Consider the following 21,495-nt stretch of genomic DNA (forward strand, 5'->3'; position numbering starts at 1 on the left):
AGAGAAAAGGGTTTCTTAAAAAGAAATGACCTTGAAGAAATGGGGTCGAAATACAAAAAGTCCTGCCTAGCTATAAAAACAGATATGCTCAAACCTCATTGAATAAAGTACATAAGCAGACGAGTATATTCACAAATTAAATCAATAAAAGAAACATTTTAAGCATATAATTTTATCTACACACCAAATCAATAAAGACGACATAACTACACATTTTTGACATGTGGTAATGACAAACGTTTTTATAACGTTATGATCTGATATGTATTTCTGTGCACTTTGAAATAACAAAGTTTTTGATATATTGCCTGAATAGCTTAATGACACTTAAGGAATTGTTTAATGCATACCTGGTGTTTTTCTAAATCACGGACACTGCCAAAGTCGTCTAAAAATGTTCAGTTCTATGTTTTAATTCATGCTAGATGTGACATCATATGTTGCCTAATGCTAGACGCCAGCTTTGGATTACTACTGAATGTTCTGGACAGAGGGAAATGTTTTGCCTAACAATGAAAAGATATGTGTCAAAAGATAATTTCAAAAGAACAAACAAATAAATGCATGGTAAGTGGTAAGAACTTTGCATAGTCAGGCAACATTAACAAATTGATGATGTCACACCCAAAAGTGACATGACAAAAATGACATGACAAAAATGACAATACTGAAAGGATGATGAATGGACGGTGTGCGACAGTGGGTGAAGTAGATGTATGTGCAAGAATGGTTTACAGGAAGGACACTTAGAGATAAAACCGGTAGAGGTGCCAGAGGGAGAGCGGCAGGAGGAAAACAACCAAGAACCCGGCCAAAGGTGATCGCCAAGGCCGAAAGACGGGATGGAAAACAACAGCCCCCACACACACCGAATCGCCCATAATCAGCACCCACCCCCACGGAACCAGCTCTCACCGAACCAGCACCCACTCCCATAGAATCAAACTCTCCTGTGAACTTGTCACACCCCGACTCATCACCCATCAAACTCGGCCCACACTGGCATGTGCAACTGAATATAAGCTGACCAGAGAACCTTGAACGTTGCCTTTTCTGAATGGAAACTTTCTGCTCTTGAGCATGGTCGCACGAAAGGCCCAGCGCTGTATTGTATTTTTCCTGAAAACAGAGCATACTTAACAAGAATTGTGATTGAACTCAACCAACCTGTGTAAGTCTATTTTTGTTTCAGTGTTTTAGCCTTTTCCTAAAACTGAAAAAATAAAACGAGCACGCAGTGAGTAATTGGATAACAGGTGATTGGCTATGGCTTTTGCCGTGAGGCGCGGATAGCGCGCTTCCCAAATTGTGGATCAAATCCAACAACCTCCTTGTTGTGTATAGCTGTGGATACAAATTCCTCCAAAATGGTTATCTCAAAAATTTTTTATTGCAGGGCATAGTAAAGTCCACTTGAATCACATTTGATTCTTTGACTTTGTAGTTCAAAGCCACTGTTGTGGTGGACAACAACACAAAAAGTTTCAAGTTGCTCTCAGGTTTGGTGCGGTTCAATAACAAAACAAGAAGTGAAGGCGAGAAGGTGTGAAAAAAACAGGAACAGGTCTCAAAAAGATGACGGGGAGAAAAGAACACTCGCTCGCAGGTGTCGGGTCTATGCAAACAACAACCAATAAAAGCCTGATTGCAGAGGACGTGATTCCATTCAATTCAGATTTATTGAAAACATGCGAGCTCAGCACAGGCAAACCCCAATCAAGATCCAGACCTCACAGATATGAGGGTGTCAATCCCAAGGAATCAGGAATTTTAATATTGCTGATTATGACATACAGCTTAAGAAAACTCAAATATCCTATCTCAAAATATTAGAATATCATGAAAAAGAATACGAGTAGGGTATTCACTTGAATTGTCTAATTAACTCGAAACACCTGCAAGGGTTTCCTGAGCCTTGAAAAACACTCAGCTTGGTTCAGTAAAGTAATGAATGGGGAAGACTGCTGATCTGACTGCTTGTCCAGAGGACCATCATTGACACCCTCCATCAGGAGGGTAAGACACAATAAGAAATTTCTCAAAGAGCAAGCTGTTCACAGAGTGTAGTTTCAAAGCACATCCACAAAAAGGCTGTTGGAAGGGGGAAATGTAGCAGGAAACGCTTCACAACCAAGAGAGTTGACCGCAGCCTTAACAGCATTGAGATTCAAAGATTCAAAGCATTTATTGTCATGTGTATAAAAGGAAAGCACTTTTTCTTTGTCCAATGAAATTCTTTCGCTGCCCGTTAAAATGACAGACAAGGTAAGGAAGATTAAAAGAAGATTAAAAAAAGTAAAAACACAAAATATAAAAACCACAATATATACACAATATATACAACTACTAGGGTGAGGGATGTGCAATATAGGCGAGTCCAAAAATGGCATTGTGCAACAGTTGTGAGAGTTATAGTGAATGTACTGTTAAACAGGGGAGAATGCAGCGCAAAACAAAGTAAGTGTAAACAATGTACAGTATAAAGTGCAGATCAGTGAGTGAGGTACTGAGCTGGTCAGCTGTTTAAGAGTCTAATGGCTGTGGGGAAGAAAGAGTTCTTAAAACGGGAGGTTTTACATTTTACACTTCTGTACCTCCGGCCTGAGGGGAGAAGTGTGAACAGTCCATGTTGGGGGTGGGTGGGGTCTTTAAGGATGAAGGCCGCTCTCCTGTGGACCCTACGGTGGTGGATACTCTGCAGGGAGGGCAGCGGAGTCAGGGTGATTTTCTCTGCCGTCCTCACCACTCTCTGCAGTCTCATTGTAAAGAAGAGCCGCTTCCAGAATTTGGGGGAGCTTCAAAGACAGTGGACTGAAGCTGGAGTCCAGGTATCAAAAGTTCACACTGTTCACAGACTTGTCCAGGAAATGGGCTACAATAGCCTTATTCCCATGGTCAAGCCACTTTTGAACTCAAGACAACGGAAGAAGCGTCTGACTTTGGCTATAGAAAAGAAGCACTGGACAGTTCCAGAGTGGTCCAAAGTCCTCTTTTCAGATTTGGAAGTCAAGGCGCCAGAGTCTGGAGAAAGGCTGGAGAGGAGCAAAATCCAAGTTGCTTGAAATCCAGTGTGAAGTTCCCACAGTCAGCGATGGTTTGGGGAGCCATGTCAGCTGCTGGTGTTGGTCCACTCTGTTTCATCAAGTCCAAAGTAAATTCAGATTTTAGAGCACTACATGCTTCCGTCTGCTGAAAAGCTCTATGGAGATGATGATTTCATTTTCCAGCATGATCTGGCACCTGCCCACAGTGCTAAAACCACCAGTAAATGGTGTACTGACCATGGCATTACTGTCCTCGATTGGCTTGCCAATTCCTGACCTGAACCCCATAGATAATTTGTGGGGTATTGTGAAGAAGAAGCTGAAAGACACCAGACCCAACAATGCAAATGAGCTAAAGGTCGCTATTGCAGCGTCCTGGGCATCCATAACACCTCAGCAATGCCACAGGCTGATTGCCTCCATGCCACGCCGCATTGATGCAGTAATCCGTGCAAAGGATTCCCAACCAAGTACTGAGTGCATCAACGGACATTTTCAAATGTTTGATTTTGTTTTGCTGTTATAAATCTTTTTTTTTTTTTACTTGGTCTGAGGAAATATTCTAATATTTTGAGATATGATATTTGAGTTTTCTTAAGCTGTAAACCATAATCAGCAATATTAAAATAATAAAAGGCTTGCAATATTTCAGTTGATTTGTAATGAATCCGGAATGTATGACATTGTTGTTTTTATAATTGCATCACAGAAAATAAAGAACTTTCTCACAATATTCTAATTTTCTGAGACAGTCCTGTATATTGTGCAGCCTTCAAGTGCCTTCATTTTGCTGCAATTTCATTTGCATCCCCCTTTCAACACTCGGGACTCGGCGCACCTGCTTTCGCCATGTGGTTTTTCACAGGTTTTTTTTTTTTTTGTTCAAATAACCACTAGACTTCCTGTCTTTTAGAGACACGCTCTTTAGCCAGCTACATTGTGAGTCTTCGGCACAGTGTTAGCAACCATGCCACATGATTTAAGCCTGGTAAGTTTGTATTATTATTATTATTATTATTATTATTATTATTATTGTGTGCCAAATTGCGAAAAAATGGCAGCATACTCTGTAATATTCTTGTTATATTATGATGATTATTTTGAGTCATGCATGCATTTGAATTTTACACTTTACAATATCTCATGTTAATATTTAGAGAGCACCTGCTTTTGTGTCGATTTCAATTATAACTAGGTTAATAACAGGTTTGTTGTCAATGTCAGTGCTTCCTTGGGGGAGAAAAAAAAAGGTCAGTTCAACTGCGTGTCAACAAAGTCAGATCATTCGCAAAAAAGGAAAATGGTGGCAATACTATAGAAGTGGTTTTATAAAGTTCATAAATGTGGTGGGACAACGATACAAGCCCTAGACCAGTGGTTCTTAACCTTGTTGGAGGTACTGAACCCCACCATTTTCATAAGCGCATTAATCGAACCCCTAGTGGGGGGGAAGTATACCGGATGGGTGTGTCACGTTACCCGTAGTTTTGGTCCCCACCTGCTGGTGGGACTTTGAGTGAGCAGCAGAGTCAGCAGCGGGCGCTTTCATCTTGTCAGAGCTGCTCCTACAGATACAGTTAACGGACGATCTGAGGGGCATGACTGACCGACAGACTGAAAGACAGATTTACGGCCGGCTAGATGAATGGCAAGTGAAGCACAATATCTAAACAATCAGTCTATTTCAGAGTTCTCTTCTGGAACGCGGCCAATCGCTTACCTTCGAGGGGAATTCGTCGCTCTTGGACATCTTGCTGGACGGCTATGTGTGGGACGGCAACGAGTCGTACGACAGTGCCAAGTCCTTCAACGGCGTGTGCGACCCCAACGAGGGCGGTCGGTTCAAGGCGGTCTTCAACACGGTCCTGTACTCGCTTGCCTTCGTGGTGGGGATTCTGGGCAACGGGTTGCTTCTGGGAATTCTGACGCGGAGCAGAAAGACACGCAGCGTGACGGACACCTTCATTCTGCACCTGGCTGTGGCTGACGTCCTGCAGTTGTTCACGCTGCCCCTGTGGGCGGTACAGGACGGCCAAAGTTTGGGCTGGACCTTTGGCACGCCTCTATGCAAGATCACAGGGGCTGTTTTCACGGTAAGACAACGCATAGCGTCGCCGGCAGTTGAAGGTTGCGAGCAAATGATTGACAAAAATATAGATGGCTTGGGAAATAGCTCGATGGAGTGACGGATTATTTAATAGTTGGGCAGGGAAAGGCAGATCAAGACACAAAGATACAACTCCATCAGTAACAAAGCTCAAGTGTCGCCTTTGCGTCCTCAGATCAACTGCCACTGTGGGATCTTTCTTCTGGTATGCATCAGCCTGGACCGCTACCTGTCCATTGTGCACGCCACCCAGATGTACTCCCGCCGCAAACCGTGGATCGTCCAGTCCAGCTGCCTGGCCGTCTGGCTCCTCTCGCTTCTGCTCTCCGTGCCCGACTTGATCTTCCTGGAGGCGTTAAACGACTCAAGGCGAAAGAAAAGCCAGTGCGTGCGCAACTTGACTCAGTGGACACTGGGCTCGCGCCTCCTGGCCCACATCGTCGGCTTCCTGCTGCCGTCGGTGGTTCTGGTCTTCTGCTATGCCAGCATCCTGCGCCGGCTGCGTTGCGGCACGGGCGGCCTCCAGAAGCAGAAGGCCTTTCGGGTCATTGTCGCCACCGTGGCGCTCTTCTTCCTCTGCTGGACGCCATACAACGTTGCCGTCATGGTGCAAACGGCTTTTTTGGACAACAACGGCACCAGCTGTGCATTCAGAACCTCTTTGCAGATGGCCGCAGACATCACCCCGATTATCGGCAACCTCCACTGCAGTCTCAACCCTGTCCTGTACGCCTTTGTGGGGGTCAAGTTCCGTCGTCAGCTCGTGGACCTCCTCGGACTGCTCAGCTCTAAGACGTCAACCAAATTCCAGTCGGTGGGCGGCAGAAGAGCCTCTGTTTGGTCCGAGTCTGCCGAAACCTCACACTCCCTGGCGATCTGAAACGCTCGTCTACATCAGAACCAACCTCCCCACCATAACCTGAAAATTGTTTCTTTAAGCTTTGGGCCTTGAGATTTTGGAGCAGCTCCCTTTGTGCGCATAACATTTTTCTTCTCATATCGCTTAGCTTTTTTGTTGACTTAAAGTTCCACCACATTTATAGCACAAAAGGCAGCTGTATGGCACTGTGCCATTAAATGTATATGAATAAACTTTTTTCCCCACCCATGTGCATTCATCAGCTGATGATGAATTCTTGAATCTTGAATGACAATGCTATTTCTTCAATAACAGAACTGAAGCCCCCTATAGCACAATCTTACTCAGAGAAAAGCCGTGGTCCATCCAGTATTTATGGGGAAGGGACAGAGGGGCCACAAACAGTGAAAATGTGAAAGTACTGTGCTATAGTTGCCGCCCCACAAAATGTTTTTTAAAATTCCCTGTAGTTGCCACAAGATGGCGGAAAAGTACTACTTTGATATTAGGCCTTTGGCCAGGGCGCTCCTGCTCACTTGACTTTAAAACACAACATTCAACATGATTTATCGTAACAGGTATTTTTTATACTGTAACTGAGCTCAATTTAATTTGAATTTATTTAAATTAATGAGCAAAATCTAATTTAAATTAATGTAATAAATTTGAATTAAATAAGTAAATTTAAATTATTTTTACTTTTGTATGCTTCAGTCTGCAATTTTGTGGTATATTGAATCAAGATGTTTTTTACACAAATATCAGTATTTCTACTTAAGTACAAGGTCTGAGTACTTGAATAAAATACAAAAAAAAAAGTTTCAAAGTTGTTCAATACTGCATGCAGACTTAATGACTTGATGGCAGGAAAGCACACCTTTAAAAAAAGCCTTGTGGGATTGTGACAGGAATTGAACGGGGGGAAAAGAAAAGGCAGCTTTGCACTCTTGTGCAATGTGCGGTTAATGCAAGAAAGAAAAAAGATCAGTTGAGAAGGAGAAGAGTGCAGGCATGCAAACTTCACCCAACTGCACGTCTGTGATCAATCTGACAAGACTCTGTGGTAATGGCTTGAGCACGGCCTTCTCTTGATACTTTCTTAGAACATTTTGAATTGAGAGGAAACAAAACAACATTTGACGAAGACCGCCCACGGGAGGCTTTGTCAACACATAAAAAGGCTCCTCCTCCCTGTTTGTCATTCAAGAACGTTGTCATTGCATTGACTCGACCTCAACTTACAAATCAGGTTGGTCAGGTTGGCCACGCGAGAGCGAGACAAACCTTCCAAAACAGACAGCGAGAGCTTTTAATCGCCTCATAGACACGAGCCATGACATCAGCCCGCCCACTCGTGTATCTGTGTCGACCTGCTGTGTTCCCTCCGCAAACTTGTTGTAACACTGAATAATAAAAAAAGCACAGCAGGATTTGCCCCAAAGCAAATTCCCTTGTGTTCACTAGAACACGCAAGTTGCATAACGGCACTGCTGCTTTAAAGAGGCAAATCGTCTGATGACTTAGTTATTATCAACTTCATGAAGTGTGGTTTGATGTCCTTTAGCTGGATTGCAATCAAATAAGTTGTTTAGTCTTTCCCATGAGATTGGTGTCTAGGTCCCCTTTTCCTCTGCCGTGGGGGTTTCCCGCCACAGCTCCACCTGAGGTCACGTTAGCCTCTCCAGACAGACCTCAGTGAACATAAAATGAAAAGTAATTATTGCAAGCAGCACTTAGTTAACTTGTGTCTTCTAAATGGCAACTACGTGGTGAGCATACAGGTAAATTCTTTAAATGTAAATTCCTACAACACTGATAAGCACGGGAGATTATCTTTCTAACGTAGAATAACATTACGCTAGTAAAACTAGCCATAAAACAGTCACTCACTCGATTGGAGAGTCAAATTACCCGTCGCTGTGATTATAGCACAATATCATTCTCAACTTTACTGGGACACTGACTTCTTAAGCACATTCCAAAGATTATTACAGTCTGGACTCCTCTGGTGATCCATGTTTCAGTATTTATGAATGTAAAACATAAATAAATAAATGATGTCCTCCAGGACATAAAAAGTCAGCACACCTTGTTTGCTTTTGAAGCACATGACACTGACTTTAAGCGCGCAGCATTAATGTTAATGACCTATGTTGCAAGGATTGGAGTGAGTCACACAAGCAAGCCATAAAAAAAAAAAAAAAAAAAAAACTTGGTCATATCGAAAACTTGTAACTTGGGGCCCTCAAGAGTCAAGGTACAGCTGTAGTCAAGTTGGGTTTTTGATAGGCCTCTGCAAGAAAGTCTTAAAATGGCTGATTTGAATTAAGTTACATGACATCTGCTACGCGGAAATTTTCGACTGCACTTGCTGCTCCACGCTGGTGATCCGGTTGAGCTGCTCCGTCTCGGGACTCTGCTCGAGCGGGGCGTCGTCACCTACGCCCAGCTCCCACACCGAACCCTTGGGTTCCGCTCGTTTGCAACTCAGCGTCGCCAGTGTCCACTTCCTGAACTCGCCGCTCAGGCCGAGGTAGAGCAGCGGCCGAAGGCAGGCGTGGACGCAACCCAGCGCCGCCGTGACTGTCAGCGAGATTTTCCGGGAGCCGTTCGGGGTCTTCTCACTGGCGAATGTGTCGACGATGAGCGCGACGTTGTACGGAATCCAGCAGATTGAGAAGACCCCGATCAGGATGAGGGTCACCGCCCTCTTGCGGAATGTATTGGCGGGGCGTCGGAGCCAGAGCGACACGCACGAGAAGCCGATGACGACGGCCGCTGCAGTGCTAAGCACGTGGTGGGAAAGGCGCGACGACAGCTGCATGTTCGCCAGATAGAGGCTGAGGACGCACTGGATCCTCTCCTCCTTCCAAGGATGCCGTTCCAACACCATGAAGAGCCACTCGGGGATGGTGAGGAGTAGGGAGACCAGCCACACCAACACGCAGCTTAGGTGAACCAACATGGGCTTCTTGTGGGAGTACAGCTGCTTGGCGTGGACCAGCCACAGGTAGCGGTCCACACAGATGATGGCCAGAAGAAAGATCCCACAGAAGAAGTTGAGCTAGGGAGAGGAATACTAGGTCAGTTCATTCATTCACTTCCTTAGCTCAAACGTATTGATTGTATTTCCATTTGTTTCAATGGGAAACATTACCTTGGTTTGTGAATATTTTGCTTTGAGAACAGGTTCATGGAAAAAACGTAATTCTTAATCCAAAGTACCACAGTTATGGTCTAATTTCAGCAAGAGCAATAGTAAATGAATCAATATTTGTTGGGCATGGTTAAAGCCCTGGGGGGGGGGGGGGGGGGGGGAATAGTCTGTCATCTTGAAAACACTTTCCCTTGCCTTTTGCCTTTTTTTGTGCCCTTTCTTCAAAATGCCTGTACAACTTTCGCTTTCACTTAGAGCGCGTCTGCTCCACTCTATTCTTCATCTCATCAACCAACAGATTTGGCCAACATATGACACAAAATTCCAATGAAAATGGCTCATATTTTTGTGCCTATATGATGCCAATTAAAATCAAATCAATAAATCACAAGTTATTCACCACATACTTACTACTTTTTTTTACTGAATACTTTTACTCATTTTATTTGGAGGACTACTTTTTACTTTTACTTGACTACTCATACTTTTAAGTTACAGTACTCTTACTTACTGTCAATTATTGGCTACTGTAGCCACTTCTGGTGCTATTTTTCTTTTCCTTAAGTACACGAGTTGAAAGTTTTGAAACTTGTCCAAACCTTAAAAATAACAGCGCTGATCCTGCAAAGGGCGAGCCCGACGCACCATCCGCATGTGTGCGTGGCCTGCGCTGCCCACAGGGGGAGCGTGAGCAGCAGCAGGATGTCGGCCACGCTCAGGTGAAGGATGAAGGTGTCCGACGTCCTCCACGCTCGCTTCTTCAGCGCCAGCGCCGCCAGCAGCAGCCCGTTCCCCAGCAAGCCCACGATCAGCACCGCCGAGTAGACCAGGGGAATCCACGTCGTCCTGCCCCCCTGGGCCTCAGGATCATCGTCTTGATACACGTAGTCGTCGTCGTAGTCGTAGGTGACGTTGAGGCGGAACAATCCGTCCAGGTTGACGTCCATCTTGGTCCTGCTGCTGCGGAGACAACGGTGCTGTCTTCAGAAGGTGCTTAAAGTGGTTGACTGTCCACTTCCAAAGTCTTTTTAAAGAACTCAAGTCAAGGTCTCACATGGCAGGGTGTCACCCTATGATGCAAGTGTAGCGTGAATCGGAAGTTCCCCGGTCACACGCAATCACACGCTGAAAAACCTGAGCTTCAGGAAACCCCCACACCCCAACGTGAACTTACAACAACCGAGAGCTCTTCTGCTTTTTAATTCACATGAGGTACATAGATGCAAACGTCATTGGTGAGATGATAAGGAAAAGCGTGAAAGTGACACGGAGCAGTGAGATGACAGTAGAGATCTTTGAGTAAGTGTTGCTTTGTGTCCTGTACACAAAAGAAACCCTTTCCCCCCCCTACCTGCTTCCATAGTTTCAATAACATTATCAATAAGTCAAGTTTAGCGGAAATGTTGAAGTCACTGGTGCATGACACTTGACACACACACGTCGCCTTATTTGTCATATTTGTAGACATGGTTTGCAATTTTAGTTGACATCTACATAAACATTACTCACTGTTTAAACTGTATAAACTCTACTCACTCCTAACACTATCGACAACGTCTTCGTCATGACAACAGACTTATAATGGAGCGCTTTGTGTGTTGTCCCCTTCGGGCAAGGACGTCCTAACTTTTCAGTAAGACAAATTTCCAAATTAAAAATATATATATATATATAAAAACATGCTCAAAAGAAGACATTTTGATGGCACACAACTGATGATGATATGACATTGCTGCAATGTTAATGTGCGGCTCGTATAACACTCTAAATTTACCGTACCCTCAAAATTACACAACACACACCCAAACGCTTATCGTTTAAACTGCCAGCAACAAAATTGAGTACACCAACAGGTGATATCGGACCAAATAGTCACTTTTTCGCTCTCCGATATTCAAACCAAAAACCCGAAAGCTGTAAGGAAAAAAGAACGACAATGGTGCTCACCTTTAACCAAGGATGACAGCTGCAAGATTCTACTCCTTGGTGGTCCGAATGAAAAGCACGAAAAAGCCCCCCACCAACGCACACACTCTTCGCAACGGTTTTTGGGTGGTAGTGCAAGTGGTCTGCAGAACGTCAAATCCGAAAGCAAAACGAAAACCTAAAGAGCCCCATTCTTCCAAAGGGGGCAACAGTTGAGAAACCCAAAACGCGCAGCGGAGACTGAAGGAACCAAAAGCAATACACGGGGAGCGAAAATTACAACACTGACACAGTCTGCTACAACGACGCGTTTCGGTAAAACGCGACAGGACTTAATGACTAATTAAATCGCTTGTCTGGATTTGTGCGAGTCAACAAATGTCATCTCAGAGCTCGCAACAGAACGAACCACCGCAAGCACCGCTAGGCATACGTGAGCGTCAAAATAAAATAACATTGCCGTTCAAAATAGAAAAATGTTGCCTGATAACAAAATTACGACTTTTTTCTTTTGTTAGAAATTGTTCACGTGTTATAGCTCTGAAAAACAAAAATATTGCATCTCTATAATAGGGAATATGCATTGCTTAAGTTTTATTTTATAGACTACTATGGCGCGTTTTGAAACTTCCGGACATGGGAGGTTCGCACTTGACGCTTGGGAACAAAGAGGGAATACAAAGTGGGCGCAATGACAGACACTGGCTAATAGAGGGCGCTCTTTAGTCGTGTTCGACAACGTAAATTTTATTCTATCCATCCATCCATTTTCTGTACTGCGTGTCCCCACGGGGGTCACGAGCGGGCTGGATTATCGGGCAGGAGGCGGGGGACACCCCGAACCAGTTGCCAGCCAATCACAGGGCACACGGAGACGAACAATCATCCGCACTCGCACTCGCACTCACATCTATGGGCAATTGGGAGTGCCCGGAGAAAACCCACATAGGTACGGGGAGAACATGCAAACTCCACACAGGGAGGGCTGGAGGTGGAGGGAAACCCTCTGAACTGTGAGGCTGACGTGCTAAACAGTGCTCCACTATGCAGCCCTCTTCGCCTTCACACTTATTATTCTACACCATTAACTTTATTCTTCTTCTTCTATTTTTTTCTCCTCACTTTTTTTTCCTGCTACTACTTCCACATAATTCATTTTATTCCACTTTTGACGTATTCCAAATTCAAGTAATGAGCGCTTGCATTTTTCTCATTCCAAAAATGTTCCAAAAGTTTTCACAAAATTCGCAAATTTACAGCAAATTTTCCTCATTCATTTTTGATGGCACATTCGACATTTCACATTTACGTCGTTCCAGTTTGAAATTCACATCATTCAGCACATTCAAATCACATTGGGGATCCCCCAAGTGAATTGTCCCCCACGCGCCCTGTTTCCTGGCAATTCCCCTTGGCACCTGGTCTGCAGCTGAAGTGGGCGCTAAATTGCTGATTCCCCTGGAGGGGGCGCTAAATGACCAATCCCCCACACAGTGATAAAGTGCTAAAACTGCTTTGCAGGCCTTTTTTTTTGGGGGGGGCATCGTAACATAAAATGATGCCGCCCGAGGGAGCCCGCCCATTTTGCCCATACCAAACCCGTTACTGCCTCCGGGTCTTTACATCGGTGTCAAACGGCGCTTATTTATTTTTTAATTCTCCTGAGTTTCTACCTTTTCTTTCTCAAAAATAAGCACCCAATTATCTGAAAGATATAAAACATCTTTTTTTTTTTTGTATTTTGCCCATAGAATACACTTGGATGAATGCTAAACAAAAGTACATCAGGCTTTGATTATTTTATTCTCCAAAAGTGTATCATACAATCATAGCTCATAACCAATGCTAAGGGCTGTGCGCCACCTTAAATAACATAAGTGAGTCACAATTATTTCCTCTTTTTTGTAACACAGATCACACACACGGGGATATGTTTGTAGCTGAAAAAAAAGACATAGTCAGCAGATATATTTCAACGTTTTCATCAGTTACTTATGAACCATTTTGTTTTCATGATAAGGTCACAATGATATTCCGACAAGAATGGCTAAACAAGTGTTACGCACAGCTCAGTTGTATTTAACATATTGCATTTACTGGTTAAGAACAATTTGCTTTAAAGAAATTCAACTTTTCACGAGATACTATTCCACAAGATAATCATACAAAAACAATATCCAACAACAAAATACTACATTTTCTAAAGCAACAACATGCAAGCATGAGGTGGCACCATAGCGACACAGAGAACATTTTCCAGTCTTTATCATACTCAGCCAAAATTTTAGTTTTAGTGCTTCACTTTCTTAATCAGGGCCAAATACAAATGTTTTAGGTACAAAAATACACGTGTGTGTGTGTGTGTGGGGGGGGGGGGGGGGGGGGTTGTATCATACTTTATATTCAATTGCGTGGTACGTCATCTTTATTTGCTATTTTGATTACTGTGAGCTCGTATTTCCAGAACTTGGTTGGTCCTTCCTATCAATCATAAGACCTGACAAACCACACATCTGTTTTGCTCAAACCGCTGTACACTCCTTGCATCTAGCAAATTTCTCTTTTCATGTGCACTAAGTGGACAAAGTTTTCAAAATTTGCATCTGTCTTAAGAGTTAGTCAGTGGAGCTGCTCGTGCGCAATGGAAAAAGTGGCACTATTCTTCAGACACATCATGAACTTTCTCATCTCTCTCATCTTCCCAGCACGACAGAGTAGTGGGTGTTTTCACTCTCGGCAGAGCTGTGGGAACCGGTGGTCTTGCGCTTCCGCTCCCCCCATTCCCCCACGCCCAGCCAGCCTCTCTTGCCCAGCAGCCCCTTGCACATGCGCGTCATCTCCCTGCGGAACTTGACCCCCACAAAGCCGTAGAGCAGTGGGTTGAGGGCGCAGTGGGACAGCCCCACGCTCTCGGTGATCACTGTGCCCATGTCCACAATGCGGCCAAAGCGGCAGCCCCCCGCCACCACGCCCAGCCTCTGCAGGCCGTCAGCCAGCTGGAAGCCGTTGTACGGCGCCCAGCTGAGCACAAAGACGGACACTAGCGAGACGATGAGGCGCAGGGACTTGCGCTTTTGCCGGCGGGTGGCGTTGCACAACGAGCGGAAGATCCGGACGTAGCAGTACAGCATGATTAGGAGCGGGAGCCCGAAGCCCAGGCTCACGCTGAGCAGCTGCAGGCTGGCCTGCCACTGCGCTGCGTTGGCGGGGAACCACACCTGGCACAGGAGCGGCGAGCGGGCCTCGCCCACTTTCACCTCGCCCACCTGCTTGAAGGTGATGTCCACCCCGCCCAGGACCAGGCAGACCGCCCAGATGATGGCGCAGGCCACCTGCGCCTGGCAGGTGCTGCGTTTCCAGCCAGAGCTGACGGCGTGGACGATGGCCAGGTAGCGGTCGAAACTGATGCAGGCCAGGAAAAGGATGCCGCTGTAGCGGTTGAGCGAGAAGAGAGCACCCGAGATCTTGCAGAGCGCCTTGCCAAACACCCACTGGTGGGCCCACTGGGTGGCGAAGAGGGGCAGCGTGAAGGCCAGCAGCAGGTCGGAGATGGCCAGGTGCAGGAGGAAGGTGTCGGTCAGGGAAAAGGAGCAGCCGCCGCCATGGGAGCTGCGGTAGCGCCGGATCACGCACAGCACCAGCACGTTGCCCACCACGGCCAGGAGGAAGACGAGGATGAAGACAACGGGAAGATATCGCTGCGCAAACACATAGATGTCCTCATTAGGGCACGGGGTCGCGTACGTCTTGCTGGTTTCCGGCGTCAATGTGTAGTTGTCGTAGTCGAATATCTGCAGACACACAACCACGTCCATCAATCGTCAGAATTGCTCTCTCCCCTCCTGTCCTCACCCCAAAAGCAGAAAATTGTCTGTTGGAAGTGAGTTAGTGAGCTTCATATTTTTTGTACCCCATGTGTCCCCCAGAAAGGTTTGCTCCCAAGAGCTCTCTTTCTTTAAAAAAAAGGCAGTCACTCAAAACATGATGAACTTTTCAAACAGAGCCAAAAATTCACAGGTGCTGGTTTATTGCACATGACAATTTTCTCTGAATAAAGCAAATGGATTTATTCAGTATTAGAACAGAGCGTGTCATTTGCACCCCAATGTTGTGCACCACTGGACCTAGGAAAGCATTTGCCCAAATATATGTGAGGTTGCTTTCCATTTTTTGCTTTCCCCTAGTGCAATAAGAGAGAAAATAGTTTTGCTTTTATTTAGAGATTCATCCGGGACATGATAACAGCACTCCAAATATGGAGAAAAATATCAATCCAATAGCAAGAAACAACAGAAGCATTTTTCTTCCACCCATAATGCAAGCATGAATTTTTGTTACTGGAAAAGCTTTGGAAACAAAAGAGCGCCACTCACCCAGTAGTCCTCGGTGGTTACTTCGTAATCATCCATGTTTGCTGCAGATACCGAGGCAGCACGTTGACCTGCACACTGCAAAGTGGATCAAGCAAAGCGTTTTTTGCAGCCAAAACTGGATGGATGAGAAAAAAAAGGAGAAGTCACAATTTTGGGAACCGAATCCTCACACACTTTAGGACAGATGCAAACTTAGCTTGAGTGTCTTATTTTTGCCTTGGAGGAAATTGTGACATGCTTGGGCAAAAAAAAAAAAAAAAAAAGTTCTGCAGACATGTAAAATAAAAAATGTTTTCAAGCAGGCAGACAGACAGTGCGTGACTGATGTGGATGCCGTGGAAAAATCTTCTGCAACAGCATCATCCCTATCTTTTTTCAGTATTCACTAGGTATCATCAGAAAGCCTAAAAAAAGAATCCTATGAAATGAAACAATTGTCAATGCACACCAACAGGAGGACGAGGTAGAAGACCTGTGAAGACGATAGGATGTAAACACAATACAGAAAATAGAAATAAATGCACAAGAAAGCAGAGGGGAGTGAACAGTTGACAGCTGTCACTTGCTAACCAACACCAAAATGATGATGTTCCGTTTGATCTTTCTACAAAGTATACAAAATACTATATTACAATCACACTTTTAGTGACATCTTTAGCCTTTTTGTTACCCTAAACATAATATATGTCAAGTTAAGTCAAGTCAAGTTTATTTGTATAGCCCTAAATCACAAACAGTCTCAAAGGGCTTCACATAGCCAAAATTGACAATTATTCTCAAAGCATCCCCTGATCATAAGCTCCCAAAAGGGCAAGGAAAAACTCAAAAAAAAACCCTACCAGGGGAAAATGAGAAACCTTGAGAAGGGACCACAGATGGAAGGATCCCCCTTTCAGGATCACCAGGTTATAATGGATGCAGAGAGTACACAAGTAATACATAATATGAAAATCAATGAAAAAAAATGGATGTCGGAGGTGTCCTCGATTGTCCTGGCAGTGTCCTCAAGGGGGCCGAGCCGCAGCTCCCCCATCCCGAACTGGTCCCCGAGAATCCAGCCAGCCGCTATCCGCTTTTGAGCCACCTAACCCCCTCCCCAGCCGGGGAGGAGGTGGGCAGAGAGAACAGAACAAACTCCGGCCAAATCGGCCATCACAAGTTAGTTAAAGGCCATCTCATAGAAATGTGTCTTTAAACGTGTCTTAAATGTTTCTACTGAGGTAGTAGTTCTAATATCCATTGGTAGGGCATTCCAAAGCTCTGGAGCCCGAATAGAGAATGCTCTAGACCCTGCAGACATTTTCTTGGCCCTCGGTATAACTAAAAGACTAGCGTTTTGCGAACGAAGGTTACGAGACGGAACATAAGGAACGACTAGGTCGACGAGATATGAAGGCGCTAAGCCATGCAGTGCTTTATAGGTTAGTAGAAGAACCTTGAAGTCACATCTTAAATGGACCGGAAGCCAATGTAATTCGGCTAATATTGGGGTAATGTGATCAAATTTTCTTGACCGTGAGAGCAGCCTCGCAGCGGCATTTTGCACTAACTGTAGACTTTTAATACTGGATTTAGGAAGACCAGAGAATAATACATTACAGTAGTCCAGGCGCGACGTGACGAACGCATGTATAATAGTTTCCGCATCCCCAGTCGAGAGGATAGGACGAATCTTAGCAATATTACGAAGGTGAAAAAACGCAATCCTGGTTATATTCTTAATGTGTTTTTGAAAGGAGAGCGTTTGGTCAAATATTACCCCGAGATTAGTTACCGTATCACTCTGAGTGATAGTACGGTTATCTATAGTTATAGTGGTTTCCTTAAATAAATGTTGATAACGAGTAGGACCAATTATCAACATCTCAGTTTTATCCGGGTTAAGACGAAGGAAGTTGAGAGACATCCATTGTTTAATCTCCGCAAGGCACGCCTCGAGATTACAGCAGTCCTGTGGATCTGTCATCGATAACGGCATATATAATTGGGTGTCATCCGCGTAGCATTGAAAACTAATATTATATTTACATATTATGCCCCCAAGCGGAATCATATAAATATTAAATAAAATCGGTCCGAGTACCGATCCCTGTGGGACACCACAAGTAACATTATAAAGCTCAGAGGACGTATTACCATGGACCACTCGGTGCGTCCTGCCTGATAGATAGGAATTGAACCAGCTTAGTGCTGACCCTGAGATACCAACACAACTTTTAAGACGCCCTAATAAAATATCGAAGTCTACAGTGTCAAAGGCAGCACTAAGATCAAGTAGTAACAATACAGACGACGTATTTGAATCCATAGCTATGAGGAGATCATTAGTCACTTTAGCAAGTGCTGTCTCTGTAGAATGATTGGCTCTAAAACCAGACTGAAAAGAGTCATATCGATTATTATCGACCATGTAATCAATAAGCTGCTGTGCTACTACTTTTTCGAGAAGTTTTGCTATGAATGGGAGGTTTGAAACTGGCCTATAATTACTGAGACAGTCCGGGTCAAGATTTGCTCGCTTAAGTAGTGGTTTAATAATAGCGGTTTTAAAGGCCATTGGCACTATCCCAGAGGAAACAGACAGATTGATTATATTTAAGATGGACGGTCCTAAAATTGGAAATAATTCTTTAAGTAGTTTGGCTGGAAGCGGGTCGAATAAACATGTTGTTTGTTTAGCCGTACTAACCAATTTTGTAAGCATTTCAAGGGACACGCTTTTAAAATTTGAGAGGGTTATTGCATGATCCCCAGCGCTAGTAACCGGCGGAGCGATTGGCATGGTATTCTTGATCTCGTCCCTAATGGACTCAATCTTTTGAGCAAAAAATTTCATAAACTCGTCAGCTGAGTGGAAGGAGCTATCGGGGGTCGGCTGGCGCAGAGTTAGCTTTGCCACTGTATCAAATAAGTATTTAGGATTATTTTTATTAAGATTAATGACTTGCGAAAAATAACGAGTTTTTGCTAAAATAAGCGCATCTTTATATTTCAGGAGGCTGTCCTTCCATGCCTGATGGAAAACCTCAAGTTTGGTTAAACGCCATCTGCGCTCATGCTTTCTACATAATTGTTTAAACGTACGTGTTTCATCTGTGAACCACGGAGTTGGCCGTCTACGGCGAGTTTTCAGACGTAGCGGTGCCACAGAGTCGATGGCTTTTAATAATGTCGCATTGAATTCATTTGTAAGATTATCGATAGAGCCACTGTACGCGGGAAACATGGCGGTTGCCGGCGACAGTAACTCAGATAGCGCAGTTGCAGTCATGGAGTTAAAATTACGGCTGCTATAATTCTGATTGCTCTCTTGTCTTTGACAAGGAACTAAAATTTCAAATTTTATTAAAAAATTATCAGACAGAACAGTAGTGTATCGCAGTACTGTTATATTTGAGGTTGCTAGTCCTCGGGATAATACCAGATCTAAGGTATTTCCATTCTTATGCGTTGCTGCCTGTACAGCTTGCGTAAAACCAAACGTATCGATTAAAGTTTGAAATGCCGAAGTCAGTGGCTCCGACGGTGAATTCATGTGGATGTTGAAATCACCCATGATAACTATATTATCTGCATTTGTCACTAGATCAGCCACAACTTCTGAAAATTCATCCAGGAAGCCAGAGTAAGCCCCGGGTGGGCGGTAAATAACAACAAGATAGAATGACGGTAACGCAGTGGATCGCACAATGAGAGCTTCAAATGTTTTAAATACGTGAATTGAGCGAGGCCTAAATCTAAGCTCAGAATTTGAGATGAGGGCGACACCCCCACCCTTTTTTCGAGGACGAGCCACATGCGAGCTCACAAAATTTGGAGGCGAGGCCTCGTTAAGTGGCAGCAGTTCATTAGGTTTTAACCAGGTCTCGCAAAGACCAAAAACATTTAGATTATGTTCCGTGATAAGGTCATTAACGAGAACTGCTTTCGTATGAAGTGATCTAATATTCATAAAACCGAATTTAAGTGTAATTGGTTGATCAGGGTGCGTATCTATCGAAGGATTTTTAAACGGGATGCGAGTAAAATTGTGTTCTCTAGGCCTAATATCACCTCTCAAAAGTTTATTAGGGCGGTGGGATGAAACGACCGTGGGAATTTGATGATGAGTATTTGTTACACATGTGAAGTTATCTAAAACAGGCACCGTTTCAACAGCAAGACCGGTCGGGACGGAGTGATTGGATTTGTCTACTACCCCAGTAGAAAGTGTGTTTATGTGTACTGCAGCACTATTTAAACTGTCGCGCTCTAGTCTACACGAGGAGCTATGTGTATGCTGAAAGTCTAGCCTAGCGCTAGTTAACTTTAACTTAACAGACTCCAAACCCATCCTCACAGGTGGTCTAATCACCTGTGCCCTGGCCTGCTCTAAAGTGACCTGTCATGAGTGGCTCAAACAGTAATTTATATTCCTAGAAAGAGTGAAGGCGCCTTCACGGTTAGGGTGAAGGCCGTCCTTCCTCAGCAGGTCGGGGCGGCCCCAGAAGGAGGACCAGTTATCTATAAAATACAGTCCCTGCTTTTTACAGAACCCAGCCATCCATCGATTAAGGGAGACTAATCTACTAAACCTCTCATCAGTGCCTCTCCCAGGCAGGGGGCCAGAGACAAATACTCGATGCCGACTCATCTTTCTGGCAAGATCACAAGTCCTCGCTATGTTTTTCTTTGTGATCTCTGACTGTCTCATCCTAACATCATTGGAGCCGACGTGTATCACTATGTCCGAGTAGCTAGTGTTGTTGGAACTACGCTGTTGACTAGGCCTATTGCGAGTTAGCTCCCTAAGATTAGCTTCTATGTCGGGTGCTCTGCCCCCAGGAATACACATTACCGTGGCTGGATTTTTAAGCGTAATGTTGCGGGTAATGGAGTCGCCTATGACCAAAGTGCGAGGGCCAGCAGACCGAGATGTCTTTGGACGGCTATGCGTCTTACCTGGCTCATCGCGATTAGCAAGCCGCTTGGGGCTAATGCTAACCGGGCTAGCGGGCTGACTACAGCCCGCGTCTGTGTCCGCCGCAACTACTGTTATCGCACTATTCTGCTCTAACTGGCGGACACGTCCCTCTAGCAGAGACAACCTCTCTAAGAGAAGGGTGCAGTTGGTGCACAAAGCCGTACATACCTCTTGGTCCGCTGCCATACTTTGTGTCCGAAGAGCGACGATCTGTCAGAACAACCCGGAAGCCGGCATGTACTATATATTTGACTGAAATTTTACCTTTACATTTTAATTGAATGAAAATATTTCTAAACTTGTACAATACAACGGCACCTTGAGATACAAGCGGTCCAATTGTCGAGTTTCAAAGGTGACTTAAGTCAGTCCACCATGAGCAGCGCTTTGGCAGATGGATTGCATGAGGAAGTGCAGAAATTGACAATGACAAAGAGGCAGCAAGCTATCAACGTAAGTAAACCAACGAGATTCACGCAAATAGCCTCTGCTAGCTGAATGCTAACACACAATGGGAAACGCTGTATAGGCACGCGGGCTAGCTCTTAGCTTCTATGTGGCGCTTACCCTTTAAAGAACATATATCTGGACACATATCATGCTGAACCGTGTAGACAGACCACATAAGAATACTGACAGGCATTTATTCTTTATCCTCTTCAAAGAATGCAAATATAATTGCTGCACAGAGAAGCCAAGAGAAGAGTGGAACCGCTGGAAGAGTAGAGTAATTTCTTGCTCCATTGCAACTCCTAAATGGGCATATTTTTGTGAAACCTACTAACGATTGTCTTCTGCAACATCTGGATTGTTGTATTTCAAATCCATTGTGATGACGTCACCATTCAAACGTCCAATTACTGACCGTGACCTATCAAAACAACTTCAATTACATTTTCTCAGCTTACAAGAACAAATAACCATCATTACTTTTCCTGACCACTTTATGTTCGCAAACATCTCATTGGCTTAAAGTGTGAGGAACTGAATCGTCTTGTGGTTATGCTTGTCTCGACTGAGGGTCTTCTGGTAAACTTTGTGCTCGCGCAATAGTGCAGATGTTTAC

The 21,495-nt window shown here is 44.5% G+C and overlaps 3 protein-coding genes across 6 annotated transcripts; 1 reads left to right on the forward strand and 2 right to left on the reverse strand.

The window, feature by feature from the left end:
- The first annotated feature begins 3,898 nt into the window (after window positions 1–3,898).
- On the forward strand, window positions 3,899–6,259 carry cxcr3.1 (chemokine (C-X-C motif) receptor 3, tandem duplicate 1). Its single transcript, XM_049731748.2, has 3 exons — window positions 3,899–4,032; window positions 4,733–5,137; window positions 5,327–6,259. The coding sequence occupies exons 1-3, from the start codon at window positions 4,012–4,014 to the stop codon at window positions 6,029–6,031; spliced, it is 1,131 nt and encodes a 376-aa protein (XP_049587705.1). The 5' UTR covers window positions 3,899–4,011; the 3' UTR covers window positions 6,032–6,259.
- Window positions 6,260–7,933: 1,674 nt separating this feature from the next.
- cxcr3.3 (chemokine (C-X-C motif) receptor 3, tandem duplicate 3) lies at window positions 7,934–11,514 on the reverse strand. 3 transcript variants are annotated; one of them, XM_049731755.1, is made up of 3 exons: window positions 11,115–11,514; window positions 9,767–10,124; window positions 7,934–9,074 (listed from the first exon to the last, which is right to left on the reverse strand). In XM_049731755.1, the coding sequence occupies exons 2-3, from the start codon at window positions 10,112–10,114 to the stop codon at window positions 8,355–8,357; spliced, it is 1,068 nt and encodes a 355-aa protein (XP_049587712.1). In that variant the 5' UTR covers window positions 10,115–10,124; window positions 11,115–11,514; the 3' UTR covers window positions 7,934–8,354. The 3 variants fall into 3 exon arrangements, with proteins under 3 accessions (XP_049587712.1, XP_049587711.1, XP_049587710.1); XM_049731754.1 differs by having other exon boundaries at window positions 9,767–10,237; XM_049731753.1 differs by having other exon boundaries at window positions 9,767–10,127; window positions 11,115–11,513.
- A 1,363-nt stretch (window positions 11,515–12,877) lies between these two features.
- On the reverse strand, window positions 12,878–20,607 carry cxcr3.2 (chemokine (C-X-C motif) receptor 3, tandem duplicate 2). Of its 2 annotated transcripts, none has more exons than XM_049731747.2 (2): window positions 15,467–20,607; window positions 12,878–14,791 (listed from the first exon to the last, which is right to left on the reverse strand). In XM_049731747.2, exons 1-2 carry the CDS (start codon window positions 15,500–15,502, stop codon window positions 13,787–13,789), a joined length of 1,041 nt encoding a protein of 346 aa, XP_049587704.1. In that variant the 5' UTR covers window positions 15,503–20,607; the 3' UTR covers window positions 12,878–13,786. The 2 variants fall into 2 exon arrangements, with proteins under 2 accessions (XP_049587704.1, XP_049587703.1); XM_049731746.2 differs by having other exon boundaries at window positions 12,878–14,884.
- Between the last annotated feature and the right edge of the window lie 888 nt (window positions 20,608–21,495).

Source organism: Syngnathus scovelli, chromosome 9 (assembly GCF_024217435.2).
Source record: "Syngnathus scovelli strain Florida chromosome 9, RoL_Ssco_1.2, whole genome shotgun sequence".
Lineage (NCBI taxonomy): Eukaryota > Metazoa > Chordata > Actinopteri > Syngnathiformes > Syngnathidae > Syngnathus > Syngnathus scovelli.

Coding starts and splice junctions, on each gene's coding strand:
- cxcr3.2 (XM_049731746.2), bottom strand. CDS start 15,502: ATGGATGATTACGAAGTAACCACCGAGGACTACTGG. Junction 14,885..15,466: donor TAACCACCGAGGACTACTGG/GTGAGTGGCGCT, acceptor GTGTGTCTGCAG/ATATTCGACTACGACAACTA.
- cxcr3.3 (XM_049731755.1), bottom strand. CDS start 10,114: ATGGACGTCAACCTGGACGGATTGTTCCGCCTCAACGTCACCTACGAC. Junction 9,075..9,766: donor TCAGCGCTGTTATTTTTAAG/GTTTGGACAAGT, acceptor TCCTCTCCCTAG/CTCAACTTCTTCTGTGGGAT.
- cxcr3.1 (XM_049731748.2), top strand. CDS start 4,012: ATGCCACATGATTTAAGCCTG. Junction 4,033..4,732: donor TGCCACATGATTTAAGCCTG/GTAAGTTTGTAT, acceptor AGTCTATTTCAG/AGTTCTCTTCTGGAACGCGG. Junction 5,138..5,326: donor TCACAGGGGCTGTTTTCACG/GTAAGACAACGC, acceptor TTGCGTCCTCAG/ATCAACTGCCACTGTGGGAT.